At 44.3% G+C, this 17,176-nt stretch overlaps 1 protein-coding gene across 1 annotated transcript; it reads left to right on the forward strand.

The window, feature by feature from the left end:
• Positions 1 to 770: 770 nt before the first annotated feature.
• On the forward strand, positions 771 to 14,856 carry C9H17orf75 (chromosome 9 C17orf75 homolog). Its single transcript, XM_032913021.1, has 10 exons — positions 771 to 959; positions 2,220 to 2,300; positions 3,755 to 3,880; positions 5,274 to 5,417; positions 5,788 to 5,845; positions 8,217 to 8,336; positions 10,068 to 10,132; positions 10,288 to 10,424; positions 13,202 to 13,305; positions 13,592 to 14,856. The coding sequence occupies exons 1-10, from the start codon at positions 820 to 822 to the stop codon at positions 13,796 to 13,798; spliced, it is 1,182 nt and encodes a 393-aa protein (XP_032768912.1). The 5' UTR covers positions 771 to 819; the 3' UTR covers positions 13,799 to 14,856.
• The last annotated feature ends 2,320 nt before the right edge of the window (positions 14,857 to 17,176 follow it).

Raw genomic sequence — 17,176 nt, forward strand, 5'->3', positions numbered from 1 at the left:
AGAGAGCATTCCGTTACAGATGGTTGTGAGCCACCATATGGTTGCTGGGAATTGATCTCAGGACCTCTTGAAGAGAAGTCAGTGCTCTTAGGCTAAGCCATCTCCCAGCCCTATATGTTTTTGTTTGTTTAGAAGGAGCTCCTTAAATTCAAGAATTTACTATTCTCTCTCATGCTGTATTTGAAATTCGTGTCTTTATTGTTGTTTTGAGACAGGGGCTCTCTGTGTAGGTGTCCTGGAACTCATTCTGTAGACCATGCTGGTCTCGAGCTTAACGAACTGGCTGCCTTTGCCTTCAGAGTTTTAAGATTAAAGTAGTGTGGCACTATTGCCTGGCTTCGTGTCTTTATTTAATTTTATTTTTGAGGCAGGGCCTCACTCGGTAGCCCTAGCGGGCCTGGAACAGGGTATGTAAACTAGAGAGGCCTGGAGTTCACTGAAATCCTCCAGTCTCTGCCTCCAGAATGCTAGGATTAAAGGAGCGCCCCATTAGGGCTGACGAAATCGTGTCTTTAAGCAAACTGTTAAAAGCATGTCACACGGAAATAAGGCAGGATCGCACTATCTTTAGCACATACTGCCTCCTTGATATGCCAACTGGTGGAGAAAAAGTCAGTTAAAAAGAAATAGTAAGGCCTTCTCAGACAGCACCCCTGAGAAGAACAGGTCTCTCCAACTCAGTTTCCAGGTCCAGGACTTGGGAAGCTGCGGAACTCAGATGAGCGAGGACGGGGAGGAGGTCGAACCGGCGCACAAAGGACCGCCCGGCGGCAGGGGAACGGTTTGACAGAAACACAGGGCCGCGAGGAGGCTGCAGCGATGCTCCCGTCTTTGCAGGAATCGCTGGATGGGGATGAAAAGGAGCTGGAGAGCAGCGAAGAGGGTGGCTCCGCGGAAGAGCGGAGACTCGAGCCGCCGCCCAGCAGCCACTACTGCCTGTACAGCTTCCGCGGAAGCAGGTGCCCGCGCCCTGCCCGCTGCGCCCGCGGCCCCGCCGCCCGGCCTTGCACCCCGCGGCCCCCACTCGCCATCTCCTCTCCCAGCCAAGGTCTCTGGCCCGATGGGCCCTTCTGGCCTCAGTCGGTTCTTTCCGGCTCTTCTGGGTTTTTATGCCCGGCACTCCCAAACCTCTGCCCTCTTTCAGCCCGTCATTGCAGCCTCTGACATCTGTTCATTTGAGTTCTCTCCCTAGTCCTCTGCTCCTGTCCCCAGTTGATTCTATCACACATTTTAACCCCAGCCCTCTAATTTGCTCTGTTTTTTCAGCCTCTCTTGCTCCTCGTTACCCACTGCATACCGCGGCTGACTTTCCAGGAGTCGTTCTGATCCTGGAATTTATTCTTTAAGATGTATTCTTAAATTTTAATTATGTGTTTGTGTGTGGGTATTCGCACATGCATACAGATGCCCACTGAGGCCAGAGGTGTCAGATACATCTGGAACTTGAGTTACAGGTGGTTGTAAGGTGGCCTAAGTGGGTGCTTGGAATCAAACTAGGATCATTCCCCAAGAACAGTAAGCGTTGTTAACCTCAGAGATATCTCCTCAAGCCCTGTTTATTTTTTATTCTAATTAATTTATATTTTCTGAATAAAAAATTATTTGCATTGGTGTTTTGCCTGCATGTCTCTGTGAGGCTGTCTGATCCCCTGGAACAGAAGGTACAGACAGTTGTGAGATACCATGTACTGGAAATTGAACTCAAGTCCTCTAGAAGAGCAGCGATGCTCTTAACTACTGTGCCATTTTTCCATCCATTAACTTATTTTTTTAAAAAACTCATTTTTAAAAAAGATTTGTTTGTTTTATGTAAGTACACGATCTTTCTCTTAAGACACACCAGAAGAGGGCGTTGAATTCCATTACAGATGGTTGTGAGCCACCATGTGGTTGCTGGGACTTGAACTCAGGAGCTCTGGAAGAGCAGTCAGTGCTCTTAACCACTGAGTCTTCTCTCCAGCCCCCCTTAACTTATTTTTAAAGAGGAATTTCTTCAAACTTTCGGGATATTTTGTCTTTTCTCTACTTATTAAATACCCTGAACAGAAAGGAGGCTCTTGTCAGCCCTCTTTTATGGCGTTTCTGCCCTGAGAACAGGCAATGGAGGACCATGCAGTTGTGGCCTTGCAGCGTTCTGGCTGAGTCCTTGCTTTTACCCAGCTTGCAAAGGCTCGATTGACAGCCTATAACTGATAGTACTGTTGTATTGTGTCTTGCAGATTGACACAGAACCGAGGGGATAGTGATGATGGACGTTCATGTGGCACAAATGCAGAAACTCCCTCTGGTGATGATTTCAGGTAAAAAAAAAAAATGGGCATAACTGTTATCACTGCGCTTTCCCAGTCTGTGCATATCCATAGAAGTCAGTGGGGTGTCTTGTTGCCACTGTGTTCTCTCTGAGTCAGACCTTCAGCCTCTCCTATCCTTTAGGAACCTCTCCTGATCTCCCCCTTGACTCTTCCATTCAAGGCAAGAGCAGATGCAAAGACTGACACTGAGTCTGTGATTGAACCCAGAGCTGTGTAAACCCTAGCCAAACTCCAACAGACACTAAGCTTTAGCCGACCGAGATAGTCGTCTTTTTGTGGTTGTTGTTTTTGGGATAGGGTTTCTCACTAGCTGTCCTGGAACTCACTAAGAAGACCAGGTCTTGAACTCACAGGAATCTGCCTGCCTCTAAAGGAGGCAGTTGCTGGGTCTAAAGGTGAGAGCTACTACTTGTGGCAAGATAATGGTCTTCAAGGAGGAAAGGTGAATTCGGCTCAGTCTCAGAAGTTTCAGTCCACGTGGTTTCTTAGCCCTGTTGCCTGTGAGGCAGCAGCAACAGGAATCCAGGCAGGAGCAAAAGCAGAAGAGCCTGTTAACTCCATGGCAGCTAGGGAGAGATGCTAAGAGGGAGAGAGGCAGGCAGCTCCAGCCAGCTCCCAACCAGTCAGGGTTCTGATATGTTATTAGGATCATATTTCCAGTGCCTTAGCTTCCATCCACCTTCTACTGGTTCTAATACTTCCAATAGCACTATAGTCTGGGAGCCAAACCTGCCTTCAGGGGACATTCCAAATCTGAATAATATCCAAATCTGAATAATGACCCAATAACAGGGGCATCAGGTAGATAGCTTTTCTTTTCTTCTTCTCTCTCTCTTCTCTCTCTCTCTCTCTCTCTCTCTCTCTCTCTCTGTTTTTGTTTTGTTTTGTTTGTTGGGTTTTTGTTTTGAACAGGGTCTCTCTGTATAAATCTGGCTGTTCTAGAACTTGCTTTGTAGACCAGGCTGGCCTGGAATTCAGAGATAAGCAAGCCTGTCCTGAGTGGTGGGATTAAAGGAGTGCACCACTGCTGACTAGTTGATCGCTTTCTTAAGAGAGCCCCGAGGGCTGGAGAGATGGCTCAGCGGTTAAGAGCACCCGACTACTCTTCCAGAGGTCCTGAGTTCAATTCCCAGCAACCACATGGTGGCTCACAACCATCTGTAATGAGATCTGATGCCCTCTTCTGGTGTGTCTGAAGACAGTAACAGTGTACTTATATATAATAAATGAATAAATCTTTAAAAAAAAAAAAAAAAAAAAAGAGAGAGCCCCTGAAATTGGTATGACGGTGCATAGCCTGGAGCAAGTTTGAGGCTAACCTAGGCTATGAAGCTAGTTCAAGACCAGTCTGAGCAATGCAGGGGCGCTGGCTTTGGTTCGTTACGTGTGGCTTATGGGTCTGAGTGCACGACTGGTAAGGGACGTGTGTCTCGTTTGTGTAGCCTGTCGTTGGTGGATTCCAATCTACCATCTGAAGTGGAGCCAGAGCTGCGCAGCTTCATCGCTAAGCGTCTCTCCAAGGGAGCGTTCTTTGAAGGGCTGGGTAATGTTGCATCTGTAGAGCTGAGGTAAGTATAAAATATGCTGTCTCCTGTGTTTTTATTTTTGAGCTAAACATGAGAAGTGTGGAGAAACTCGAAGAGATCTAGACCTGCAGAAAGCATCTTTGTTTTTCATTCCCTGCACCTCCTGCCCTTCCACTCCCAGCCAGAGCACTAAATCTTACACATAAATGTTATGAAATTAGCCTGAGTGAGAGCCTGGCATCTGCGTGTACTTTCCTCTGCTGTATGCTTAGACAGGAGGCTCTCTAGCTGGAGAGGCAGCCTTGATGGAGAGCACTTTCCTGGTGTGTGTAATTCCTCTGTTCCTTTCTAATTATCTACCGAAGTGGAAGCTGTATGCCCATGGCTTATAGCATGCTTTCACAAATGCTGATGGAGTTCTTACAAAGGGAGACTGGTAGTTACCGTATTTTCCAGTGCAAAAGTAAACAGAGAAATTAACCTGGAAGCCCAAGGTCACAGGGAGGTCAGGCTTACATAGGCACCCTCAGCCTGATTCCAGCAGTCTTGCCATTATATTCCTTCAGACCAGGCATTTGTTTAAATATAGGTTCCCTTAGGAGCATATACCTCTGGCCCAAGGATAACACTACTGGATAAGCATGGCACACCCATGACATGTGGGGGAACATGCTTATTTTTATGTAAACATTCTATGAATAGAGCTGAAATTTGTACAATTAAAAAGTATTTTATGGGGGGTTGGGGATTTAGCTCAGTGGTAGAGCGCTTGCCTAGCAAGCACAAGGCCCTGGGTTCGGTCCCCAGCTCCGAAAAAAAAAGAAAAAAGAAAAAAAATATTTTATGTATATGGCTATTCTGCCTGCATGAATGTCAGTGCATAAGGTGTGTGCCTATTTCTTGCAGAGTCCAGGAGTGAGTGTGGGGTCCTAAGGAACTAGAAATACAGATGGTTGTGAGCCACCATGTGCTGGGATCGAACCTGGGTTTTTTAGAAGAGCAGCCAGTGCTCTTTTAACTGCCAAGCCATCTCCCCAGCCCCTGGACTTTTCACATAAGACAGTGGAATGCAGTGAACCTCTTTTAGAGGCTGGTTGGTTTGTTTTTATGAGACAAGGTTTCACCACGTAACCCTGAGTGGTCTGGAACTCACCATGTAGACCAGGTTGTCCTTGAACTCCTAGAGGTCTACCTATGTCTGCCTGCTAGGGCTGAGATTGGTGTGCATCACCACGCCTGATCTGTAGGCCGCTTCATTAGACCTCACCTGGGTGATGCTCCTCCTGCTGAGATGAGCAGGATGGGAAGATTGGGGAGCTCTGCATGGCGGGCAGTCTGAAAGTGTTACCAGATCAAGACCAGGTTCAGAGCCACCTACAAAGTGAGGAATGAGAGTACTCAGGTACTTCACTTTACTTTTTCCTTTCTTTTCTAGAATTCCAGGTTACCGAGTTGGTTGTTATTACTGCCTTTTCCAACAGGAAAAACTGCTTCCTGAAATAGCAGCAGTGGAGTCTGAACATAACCCTTCTGAATACGTGGTCTGCTTCTTAGGAGGCTCTGAGAAAGGACTGGAGCTATATCCTTTCTTTGGTGTTCGAGGCTATCAGGAAGGAGAGCCAAGGGGGAAATGGCACATGGCCTTTACCCTTAAGGGGGTGTCGGAATGTCATTTGTGACCATTTGTCTAGGCTCTATGAGTGTGTCCGTTTGTGTGTGGTAGGAGGAGAGACAGACAGACAGACAGACAGACAGACAGGGTCTTACTTGTAGTCCCAGAATGGAACTCATTATGTAGACCAGGCTGGCCTTGAACTTACAGTGATCCACCGCCTCTGACACAGTGCTGGAATTAAGGGCACATGCCACTACTCAGCTGAGACTTTGTATTTCTGGCTGGGAGGTAAAATACTGATGGATCATTCTGTGTCTCTTCCTTAAGAACATACTTTCAGGCTTGAGTTGGACAAGTATATTCAAGGGCTGAAGAGTAACATGAACTGTGAGGTAAGGTGGCTGACTCGAGCTACGTAAGACTGGAGTGATGAGCATGGACATACATGACTACTAGTCACTGACATTTGAATTCTAAATTCTCATCTTGTGGGCAGTAGATGAGTGCTGTGTGACACAGGCAGGGAAGGCAGCACTGAAGGTTTCATATTCTACTTTTGATGTGTTGCACCGGTGAAAACATATTAAATCCAATTGTGGAAACTCACACCTGACATCCTGGCACTTGAGAAGCAGAGTTTGAGGCTAGCCTAGTTTACGTAGCTAATTCCAAGCCTACCAGAGCTCCATAGTGGACCCTATCTCAAAAGCAAAACAAGAACCTGGAAAGATGGCTAAGTGGTTAGAGCACTGGCTGTTCTTCCAGAGGACTCAGGTTCAATTCCCAGCACTCACATGGCAGCTCACAACCATCTGTAACTCCAGTTCCAGGGGTTCTGACATCTTACCTCCTTGAGCCCCAGATATGCAAGTGGTAAACAGATATGGAGGCAAAATACCCAATTGAAATAAATTTTAAAAAAGATAGCTGGAAGATGTCGCAAAAGTAAATGTGCCTACCACCAAGTCTGACTGACTTGAGTTTGACACCCAGGACTCGTATTGTGGAAAGAGAGAACTGACTTACATGGGTTGTCCTCTGACCTCCATGTATGGAGGGCACATGTATGCACACAGAGAAATAAAGTGAAAAAGAAAGGCAAACATATGTGAAACTTAGTGGCAGTTAATAACATCCTGGTGGGGAAGAAGATACCTTTTATCTGATTTCTAGGCACATAGGACTCATACTTTGGTGAGCACTAGAGGTCCATTAGAGATATGCTATGCCATAGTCTATAGATATCAAGTTTTAAAAACATTTCATTATTTTATGAATTGGTCATACCTATATTGAGTAATTTATCTAAACTTGTCAAAACTATGTTTTCTAGCCAGGTGTGCTGCTGCGAGTCTACACTCCCAGCACTGGGAAGATGGAAACAGGAGAATCAGGAGGTTAAGGCTAGTCTCAGCTACAGAGAATTTGACACCCACCTGATTTATGTAAGGTGCTGTCTGAAAAAACTAGATGGTGGTAGCTCTTGCATTTAAACCCAGCATAGTAATCGAATCTCTGAGTTCAAGGCCAGCTTGGTCTACAGAAGGAATTTCAGGACAGGACTACACAGAGAAACCTGTCTTGAAAAAACAAAATAAAACACCCCCACCACCACCACCACCAAGAAAGAAGTATGGCCAGGCACATTGGCACGTAGTTATAATCTCAGTATCTGGGAGGTTTAAGATTTCAAGGTCAAGGCTGGCCTGCATTACATGGCTAAACCATGTCTTACAAACAAACAAACATGAGATACCAGTCCTAGTTTTTGTTTTCTAACTCAGGAGTATAGGGGTGAAGGGGATGGAGAGATGATGGCTCATCCGTTAAGAACACTTACTGCTTTTCCAGAAAGTTCTTAGCACCCAAGTCTGGTGGCTCACAATCACCAATAACTCCAATTCCAGAGAGTTCAGAACCCACTTCTGGACTCCAGGAGGCATCCACAGGAACACAATTATGTACATACGGATACAAATTAAAATTTTAAGTTGTTTTGAAGAGGGGGCTAAGAAGGAGGCTTAGTATGTAAAGGGCTTACAATGCAAGCATGAGGACCTGAGTTTGGACTCCAACATCCACATAGAAATTTGGGTGTGTCGACATGCACCTGTTATACCAGTGTTGAAGTTGGGGAGACAGGGAGATCGCTGTACCTTGCTAGCCGGCCAGCCCAGCCAAATCAGTGAGCTCCAGGTTCAGTGAGAATCCCTTACTCAAGAAAATAAGATGGAGGGGCTGGGGAGATGGCTCAGTGGTTAAGAGCACTGGCTTCTCTTTCAGAGGTCATGAGTTCAATTCCCAGCAACCACATGGTGGCTCACAACCATCTGTAATGGGATCTGAAGCCACTCTCTTCTAGTGTCTGAAGACAGTTACAGTGTACTCAGAAATACATTAAATAAATAAATAAATCTTAAAAACAAAAAGAAAATAAGATGGAGAAGTTGGAGAGATGCTGCCTGCCACCAGGACTGAAGACCTAAGATCAGCATTCTGCACCCACATGGTTGGAGGCCAGACCTGACTTCACAAGCTGTTTGTTCTAAACACAGACATCATGACACTAACCTGTCCAGTACCACTCCAAAGATGTAATTAAAAATGAGGTAGAGAGAATTGAGGAAGACATCTCATTCAGCCATTAGCTTACATACACAGAATACATATACCATACACACAGAGCAAGCATACTGAAGAAAAAAGTCTAGCAAGCTAAAGGCTTTTATGATACTACAACAAATGACATTCTCTCTTGATTAGGAAAGGAGCCTGGGGAATGATCTGAAGTCCTATCTGAACAGCTGGTATGAGGATGTGGTGTGTCCGATCCAAAGGGTGGTTCTTCTCTTTCAGGAGAAACTGACCTTTCTGCTACATGCTGTAAGTAATGCTCCTGAACGAGCGTTCCCGACGAGAACTGCCTCAACGAGCTCGGCCATTTAGAAACACACTCCTTTTCTCTAAATGTTACCTTTCCCTTCCTGTGTATTTCCTCAGACTATGCTTGCTGTTTAGACCACATCTTACTGACTCTCATCTAGAAAGTTTTTTATTAAAGTAGGGTTGAATTGTAAATCTCAGCAAAGTCTTTCCGTTAAAACATGTGCTTTCAGGCCAGCAGTGCTGGTGCACGTCTGCACTCCCAGCACTGGGGGGTGGAAGCGGAATCAGGAGGTTAGGGCCAGTCTCAGCTGCGTAGAGCATTTAACACCTACCTGATTTATGTAAGAACCTGGTTCATCATAGCTGGGTCACATTAGAAAAATAATAAACTTTTCTTTTTAGCCACTTTTAAAGATAGGTTCTTACCAGGCAGTAGTGTTGCACACCTTTAATTTAGCACTTGGGAGGCAGAGGCAGGGGATCACTGAGTTTGAGGGCAGCCTGGTCTATAGGAGAACCAAGGTTATGCAGGAAAACCCTATCTCAAAAAGCAAGAGAGAGAGGGAGAGAGAGAGAGGAAAGGGAGAGAGAGAGAGAGGGGGGGGGAGAGAGAGAGAGAGAGAGAGAGAGAGAGAGAGAGAGGGGGGGGAGAGAGAGAAAGAGAGAGAGAGAGAGAGAGAGAGAGAGAGAGAAGAAAGAAGAGACCTCACTATGGTAGTCTAGGATTGCTTAACTTTTTAAAGAAAAGACTTAAATTCCTCATTTGTGTGTGTGTACACAACGTTTCTGAGGTGGTTCTCATCTTCCTCCTTGTTCTATGTGGTGTACTACGGGCTGGTTGGCCCTTGAGCTTTTTGCTGATTGTGTCATTTCTACTTCCCATGTCACCATAGGAGTGCCAGGTTATAGTCCCAAATCTGACTTCTCACATGGGTTCCAGGGATCTCACTCAGATTGTCTGCTTGAACAGCCAGCACTTTTGCACTCACTGAGTCTTTTTCCTGGCCTTGATTCCTACCTCAGTGCCAGGACTGTGGACCTGCCCACCCACACCATCTTAAATAATTACCGTCTGAAATAAAGGGAAACAGTGCAATTTCTAGACTGTTTGAAAAAAGCAATGCAGTTTTAACTATGAAAATGTTTAGGCCCCACACAAGCCTGATGACCTTAGTTCAAGCCTCAGATTCCACAAGGTGGCAAGAGAGAATCAAATCCCAGAATTATTGTTCTGCCGTCCATCTGTGTGTGTGTGTGTGTGTGTGTGTGTGTGTGTGTGTGTGTGTGTGTGTTTTCACTCTTTGAGATGTTTACACACACACATACACACATAGACATGTGCCCACACACATACTAAATTAATAGATAGATTTGGGGGCTACTATACTTGCTGCCAAACTTGACAACCTGAGTTCAAACCCTGGAACCCTCATGCTGGAAGTTGACCTCTGACCTCCACAAGAGTACATACAACCCCCATTAAAATAAGTAAGTAAAATAAAGAATTGCTGAAAAATGCTAAAACACATGCTTCTAATCCTAGCATTAGGGAAACTGAGGCTGGAGGATCAGAAGCTCCAGGCTAGCCTATGCTTAGAGCTTAGAGCACTTGCAGAAGATGCAATGGCTAGTGCTCTTAGTGCCTGGGGCACGATGCGTTTGGATGGGAGTGCTGGACCAGTGAGGAACAGGAGGCAAGTGCTAACTGTTCCTTCCCCTCTCTCGTAGGCTCTGAGTTACACTCCTGTTGAATTTAAAGAATCAGATGAAAAAACAAAGAGAGACATTAACAGGTAAAGACAATTTCTGAAGAAAGCACACCCCACCCCACCCCCACCCCCACCCCGTGCTTGCCCCGGCAAGCTCAACCTCCCCTTCCTGTTCAGAATGCATTTGCTTTCTCCTGTTCTGCAATGCTGGTTGTGGAAAGGACTTGTATATGTGACAGGTTTCTGAGTGTGGCCAGTCTCCAAGGACTTATTCATGAAGGCACCATGACCTCTTTGTGCATGGCCATGACAGAGGAACAGCATAAGTCTGTGATCATCGACTGTAGTGGCTCCCAGCCTCAGTTTCACAATGCAGGTGAGTCGGAAACCAAGAGGCACTGTGTGGACCTCTTGCACTGAAAGCACAAGATACAGACATGTTCTTCCTATGCAGTACTAAGCTTGCGGAGACCTTAGTGATCCTAGAAACAGGGGTTCAAGTCATGCTTGGTATGTAAGAAAACTCACATGTGTACACAGGAGCAAACTTTTAATATTTTGAGACAGGTTCTCACTGTATAGTCTAGGTTGGCTTTGAGCTGAGAGCCCTCCTAGAATTACAAGAATGTATCATATAAAGGCTTATTTTTGGTTGGTTGATTGGTTGATTGCTTTTGAGAAACAGTCTCATATAGGCTATACTGGCCTTGTACTTCTAACTCTCTTGCCTCTACTTTCTAAGGGCTGAGATATAGATAGTCATCACCATGCCTAGCTTAAAGGCATTTTCTTCTCTTATTTTTTTGGGTTTTTTTGTTTGTTTATTTGTTTTGTTTTATTTGCTGTTGTATTTCAAGACAGAATTTTTCTGTGTAATCCTGGCTGTTCTGGGACTCATTGTGTAGGTGAGGCTGGAGCCTCTAAGTCAGTTATTCACCTGCCCCTGCCTCCTGAGTGCTGGAATTAAAGGTGTGCACCTCAACCACCACCTGGCATTAAAGGTACTTTTTTGGGAAAATGTTTTGAGTGTGTGTGTCTGTGCGAGTGCAGGTCCATGTGTATGTATCTTCGTACACATGTGGGGGTCAGATGGCATTGGGTGTCAGTCCTCATTTCTACCTTGTTTGAGACAATTTTTCCTTGGCTGCTGTGTATGTGAGTCTAGCTGGGCCTCCAGGGTTTAGGGATTTCACTGTCCCCACCTTCCTTCTCAGTATAGGAATGGTGGCATGTGCACTTGTGCATCTGGCTTTATGTGGGCGCTGGAGGTCTCGTCTCAGGACCTCATGCTTGCATGGCGAAGAGCCTCATCCATTGAGCCACCTCCCCAACTCTAAAGGCATTTTAAACATTTCTTAATCATTTAGTTTGTATATACATGAGCATGTACGAAGATTAGAGAGCAGCTTTTGGGAAAGGTTTTTCTCCTTCTATCATTAGGATCAAACTCAGGGTTGGTGTCAAATACCTTCATCCACTGAGTCACCTTGCTAGCCCCACATAAAGGTTGTGTGTGTGTGTGTGTGTGTGTGTGTGTGTGTGTGCGTGCGCGCGTGCATGTGCATGTCTGTCCATGTCTGTGTGTGTACAAGTGTAAGTGCTACAGTGTGCATGTGTTTTCAGGCCTAGCTTGCCCATGAGCTTTGAGGCCTCTCCTGTCCTTCCTTCCATCTCCTCATATAATGCTGAGAATACAGATGCCTGCACTGTGTGTATCAACCTTTACAGGGTCTAGGGATTCTAATTGAGGTCCTCATGCTGTGCGACAAGTGCTTTTTCTCTCTCTCTCTTTTTTTTTTTTTTTTTTTTTTTTCCCGGAGCTGGGGACCGAACCCAGGGCCTTGTGCTTGCTAGGCAAGCGCTCTTCCACTGAGCTAAATCCCCAACCCCTGACAAGTGCTTTTTTTTCCTTTCTGGCCATTTCTCTCACCCACCAAGACCTCTTTGAAACATGATCTCACTATGTATCCCAGGCTGTCCTCAGACTCTGTCTACCCTCTGACTGCTAGGATTAAAGGTGTTGGGCCACACATGGCAGCCTTCTTTTTGAGACAATGTTTCAAAAACCTGGAACTTACTACATAAACTAGACTGTCTCCTAAGTTTGTGAGAATCTCAGGATACAAACGAACAGCTCTATACATACTCTTTGTTGTTTCCGTTGTTGTAATGGGATCTCTTCTCTCAGTGATCCTCTACCTCTGCCTCTCTCTCTCCAGTGCTGGATTTAAAGGCATACACCAACATACCCAGCTTCTAAAGCATTTTTTGATAAATTGGAAGAAACCCAAATGTTTACCAACAGGAAATCAATAATAAACTGCTAATTTACACAGTGGCATGTAGAGCAGCTAAAGTGAACTAGAAACACATGTTAGTATGGCTCAGAAACATAGTTTAGTGAAGCAGCCTCTAAGAAAACCACACAAAGCTTTAACATGTATAAAACACACTTATATAAGGTAAAGGTAGGTAGCCAAAGCTTAAAGTATGTATAGGAATGTCAGTCCTTTCTGACGGGGAGGGAGGGACATTTGATTATGGCACTTGACTGTGTGGGGATTTCTTTTCTTTTCTTTTTTTTTTTTTTTTTTTCTCCTTTTTTTTCGGAGCTGAGGACTGAAACCAGGGCCTTGCGCTTGCTAGGCAAGCACTCTACCACTGAGCTAAATCCCCAAACCCTGTGTGGGGATTTCTTAGCTATGCGTTAACAGTTTTTGACACCACAGCAGAAGTGTGTTTTGTTTTGTTGCTTGTTTTTTGTTTTTGGTTGGTAGTTTGGTTGATTTCTCCAGACAGGGTTTCTCTATGTAATAGCCCTGGTCGTCTTGGACTTGCTTTGTAGATCAGGCTGGCCTTGAACTCATAAGCCCCACCTGATGCTGTCTCCTAAGTCCTGGGAGTTTTAAATAATTATAAATGTTTTTATAAAGAAATTCATGTGCCAGGCCTGGATAGATGGTTAATAGCATGTACTGCTCTTTCAGAAAACTAGACTTGTGTTTGGCACATCTGCTCTCCCAGGGTACCTGTACTCAGGTACACATCTGCACATATATCCATAAGGGAAAATAACAAAAGTAAACTCTTTAAAAGCTGGAATGCATGTATGTGCTCTGTGGAACTTAGTCTCGTGTATTTGCTGTTGTTTAGGAAGCAACCGTTTCTGTGAGGACTGGATGCAAGCTTTCTTACACAGTGCTGAGGGCGGCAACCCTTTTCTTTTCAGACAAGTCCTGGAAAACTTTAAACTGAAGGTAATGAATTGGCCGTGGGCCAAGAGCCAGCTACATTGTTTTTGTTCTGCATCTAATTAGGCAGGTGGTAGCTCAGAGATGGGCTTTTGCAGTTACAATGTTCTTTAAATGGGGCATCCTCAGAGCTCAGAACACAGGCCAGCCAGAGCTAGAGTGAGACCCTGTGTCAAGAAACAAAACAAAAACTGACATTCTCAGTGTACACTGAATGCTCAGCTAGGGAGGGGCTATTTTTCAAGCAGGTCATCATTTCGCCGAACTGTTTAACAGGCTAATCTTTTTCTAGGCTATACAAGACACAAACAATTTGAAGAGATTTATCCGGCAGGCAGAGATGAATCATTACGCTTTGTTTAAATGTTACCTGTTCCTTAAGAACTGTGGCAGTGGCGATATCCTTTTGAAGATTGTTAAAGTAGAACATGAAGAAATGCCTGAGGCCAAAAGTGTGGTGGCGGTCCTTGAAGAATTCATGAGAGAAGCACTTGTCTGAAGTTCTGGTCCCCCGTTGAGGATCTGTTTCATGGAGTATCATATTGAGGGGCATGTGAGGGACTGTAGTTACCATTGTTTATAGATTGCACTGCTCCTAAGGTGACTGGAAACACCCGCTTCTTCCTTTTGTGCTTTTTTGTTTAACTTACTTAAACACAACAATCAGAGGGATGTCTTCACAGGTTCTAGGCAGATGTCATGTGTTACAACTGGAGTTTTGCTGCCTTGCTAGTCTCTTCAATCCTAAGCATCAAACACGGGTCGCCTGAAAAGCTCTGGAGATGATATTTGGCTCCTTGGGAAAGTTGGCTGTAGTGTTTAGCAGGACTTCCTCTTCCAGAAGAAACAGTATGTCTTTCTCAGTACTTTGTAGAAGTTTTTGAAGTACACGATCCTAGCGATCCTAGCGAGGTGTGATGCTGCATGCCTGTAATCCCAGCTAATCAGGAGGTTGGGCAGGAGGTTCTGAGGTTCCAGGCCAGCCTGAGCTCCAAAGTGAGTTTATATCCAGCCTGGACTACACGGTATCATCATCATCCTGGTCTTACAGCACCATCATAGACAACCTGTTCATTCTGTGAGTGCCTGATGTATATCGATGGTTGCATGAAGGATGAAACCAGCTTTTTAGGCAAATATACAAATAAATTATGAGTGTATAAGAATTTAAAAATGAGTTTTATATATAGAAGTTTGTAGGCTGCCAAGGTGGCTCAGAAGGTAAAGAAACCTGCCACCAAGTCTGACGACCTATGTTCAATCCCCAGTACTCACACGGTAGGAGAGAATCAATTTTACAAATTCCCTCTGACCCATACATACCTGCATACACAATAGATAAATCTATTAAGAAATGGTGGGCTGGAGAGGCAGCTCAGCAGTTAAGAGCATTGTTGCTCTCAGAGGAGCCAACACCTGCTTGGTGGCTCACAACCATCTGTAACTTCAATTTCAAGGGATTTGACACCCTGTTCTGACCTCCTCAGGATCAGGCACACATGTAATGTACAGATATACATGCAGACAAAACATGCACATAAAATAATCTAAAACCAATAAGGAAGAAAGAAAAGAAAGAGGAAGAAAAGAAAGGAATATACTAGCTTCAAGATGAAACATTCTCTCTGATTAAAAAGCGCTTGTGGAAATGGCCACATTATTTACAGGTATTTACTCGCCCGGAGCCTTTATTTTCTTCTTTGTTTTTAGATGAAAGCGCTGGAGTTCTTAAACAGTATTAAGAAAAAGGAAGAAAAACAGTAAATATAGGAAATATCCTTTACAAGCAAATATAAGAATGCACTTGAGGCTAAATGTGGTGATTCATGTCTTTGAATGTAACCCTCCACGAGACGTAGGCAGTTGGATCTCTGAGTTTAGGGCCAGTTTGATTTACTCAATTACATAGCACTCTTCAGGCCAGTCAGAGGTACACAGCGAGACTCTGTCTCAATAAATAAGAAAATAAACAATATTTTTTAAAAATTAAAAATGTAAACAAATTCTTCCCATCACAGTTGCTCGTTGATTTTAGATTTTTGTGTCTGTCACAAGCCTCAGATCATTTTACCCTGAATCAATTGCAAGTGAGTAGTCATTTCTAATTCCCATGGCTGCCAGCTGCAGCCACACACATAGCTGTTCTGCATAGCTCTTTAATAAATCCATTTGATAATGATTTTGTTTATAAAATCAGGAGACTGCCTTGGGGATGCTGTCTCAGAGGAGCATGCGTCTGTAAAACGGAGACACTCTTGACTGCTTGTCAGCCCTTCTGGGAGCGGGGTTCTGGCCTTCAGAGTGACTGGTGGTGGCTCTCCGCCTTCACCCCGCCATCGCCATCAGTCAGTTAGGGACATGACTCACCATGCCCTTTCTCTTTCTTTAATGAGAAATACAATTCAGGATCTTCATAAATGCTTTCATCTGGCTTTAAAGTTTAATAACTTGGATTATAGGCAGTATAGGAAAGAATGTAAGTAGCATTTTTATAGCTGATGGCTGGATAGTCAGCAGCTCTGTGGCACTTTTCTTGAATCTTTTCCTAATGCACTTGCTGCCCACTTGGAAATCATTAAAAATGAGCAACTTTAGGACATTGAGATTTTGAATCCATAAAATAATAATTTTATTTTCAAACTCACAATCAGGAGTGTAGCAAATGGAACTCAAAAAATAAGTGTAGGGGCTGGGAGGTGGGGGGAGTAGCTCAGGGTAAAGTACTTGCTGTGCAAGCTCGAGGACCTCAGTTTGATTTTCAGAACCTACATACAAAAGCCAGGCATGCTAGCTTGTGCTTGTAACCCCAGCACTGGGGAGGAAGACAGTCTTTACTGCCCAACCTAGCTGACTTGGTAAGCTTCAGGACAGCAGAGACCTCATCAGAAAACAAATGGGGAAAAAAAATAGCTCAATAGATAAAGGCCCAAGCCACCCAATCTGACACCTGAGTTCTCTCTCCAGACCCATGTGAAGGTGAAGGAGAGCCCACTCCTGCAAGCTGCTCTCTCACTCTCTAAATGCTTCCCTCAAAGCTAACTCTTAATTAACACACAGGAAAACAAAAGGTGATGCTCCCGAGGATTGACCTCTGACCTCCAAATGTCTGCGCACACAAATAACAGTATACGTAATAATAATTAAAAACAAAAGCAAACGCAGCCGGCCGTGGTGGTGCACACCTTTACTTCCAACACTCAGGAGGCAGAGGCAGCTGGTGGACAGAGTAAGTTACAGAACAGCCAGGGCTACACAGAGAAACCCTGTCTTGAAAACCAAAACGTAATAATAAAAAAGCAGATGCATTAATGGATACAGGAACACCATACTCTATATTCTTTGCTTATTCGTAGGTACTCACTTCTTTGTAACGTAGGCCTGCTACAGTACACATTGTATATAGTAGTCTCATGTTTAAGAAGAATCTGCAAACTCTGTACCACTATTAAAGACAAGAAAAAAAGATGTCATGGAATTGATTATCTTGTTGATATGAAAAAACAGCTCATAATCATAAACCTATGCTGTATTCAAATCCAAATAAGTATATGTATTAAATTTTAAAGGCTTGGGGATAGGGACTGGGGGAGCACCTTCTCAGAGGCAAAGAAGAGGGGAGATGGGGCAAAGATTCTAGGAGGGGGTACTGGGAGGGGGCAACGTTTGAAATGTAAATAAAATAATAAGGGCTTAAAAAGTGTTTGTTCAGATGTGAAATAAACTTGTGCTTGTGTGCAATGCATAGGAAATATGTTTGCCTTGTATCAAAATTGTATATTTGTAACAATAAAACAAAGCTTCTAGTCAAGGCAGATATTTTACCTAACTGAGCTTAATTCTTACCTTTAATTATTTCCAGTAATTTTACATGGAAATT

The sequence above is a fragment of the Rattus rattus genome, chromosome 9 (genome assembly GCF_011064425.1).
Source record: "Rattus rattus isolate New Zealand chromosome 9, Rrattus_CSIRO_v1, whole genome shotgun sequence".
NCBI lineage: Eukaryota > Metazoa > Chordata > Mammalia > Rodentia > Muridae > Rattus > Rattus rattus.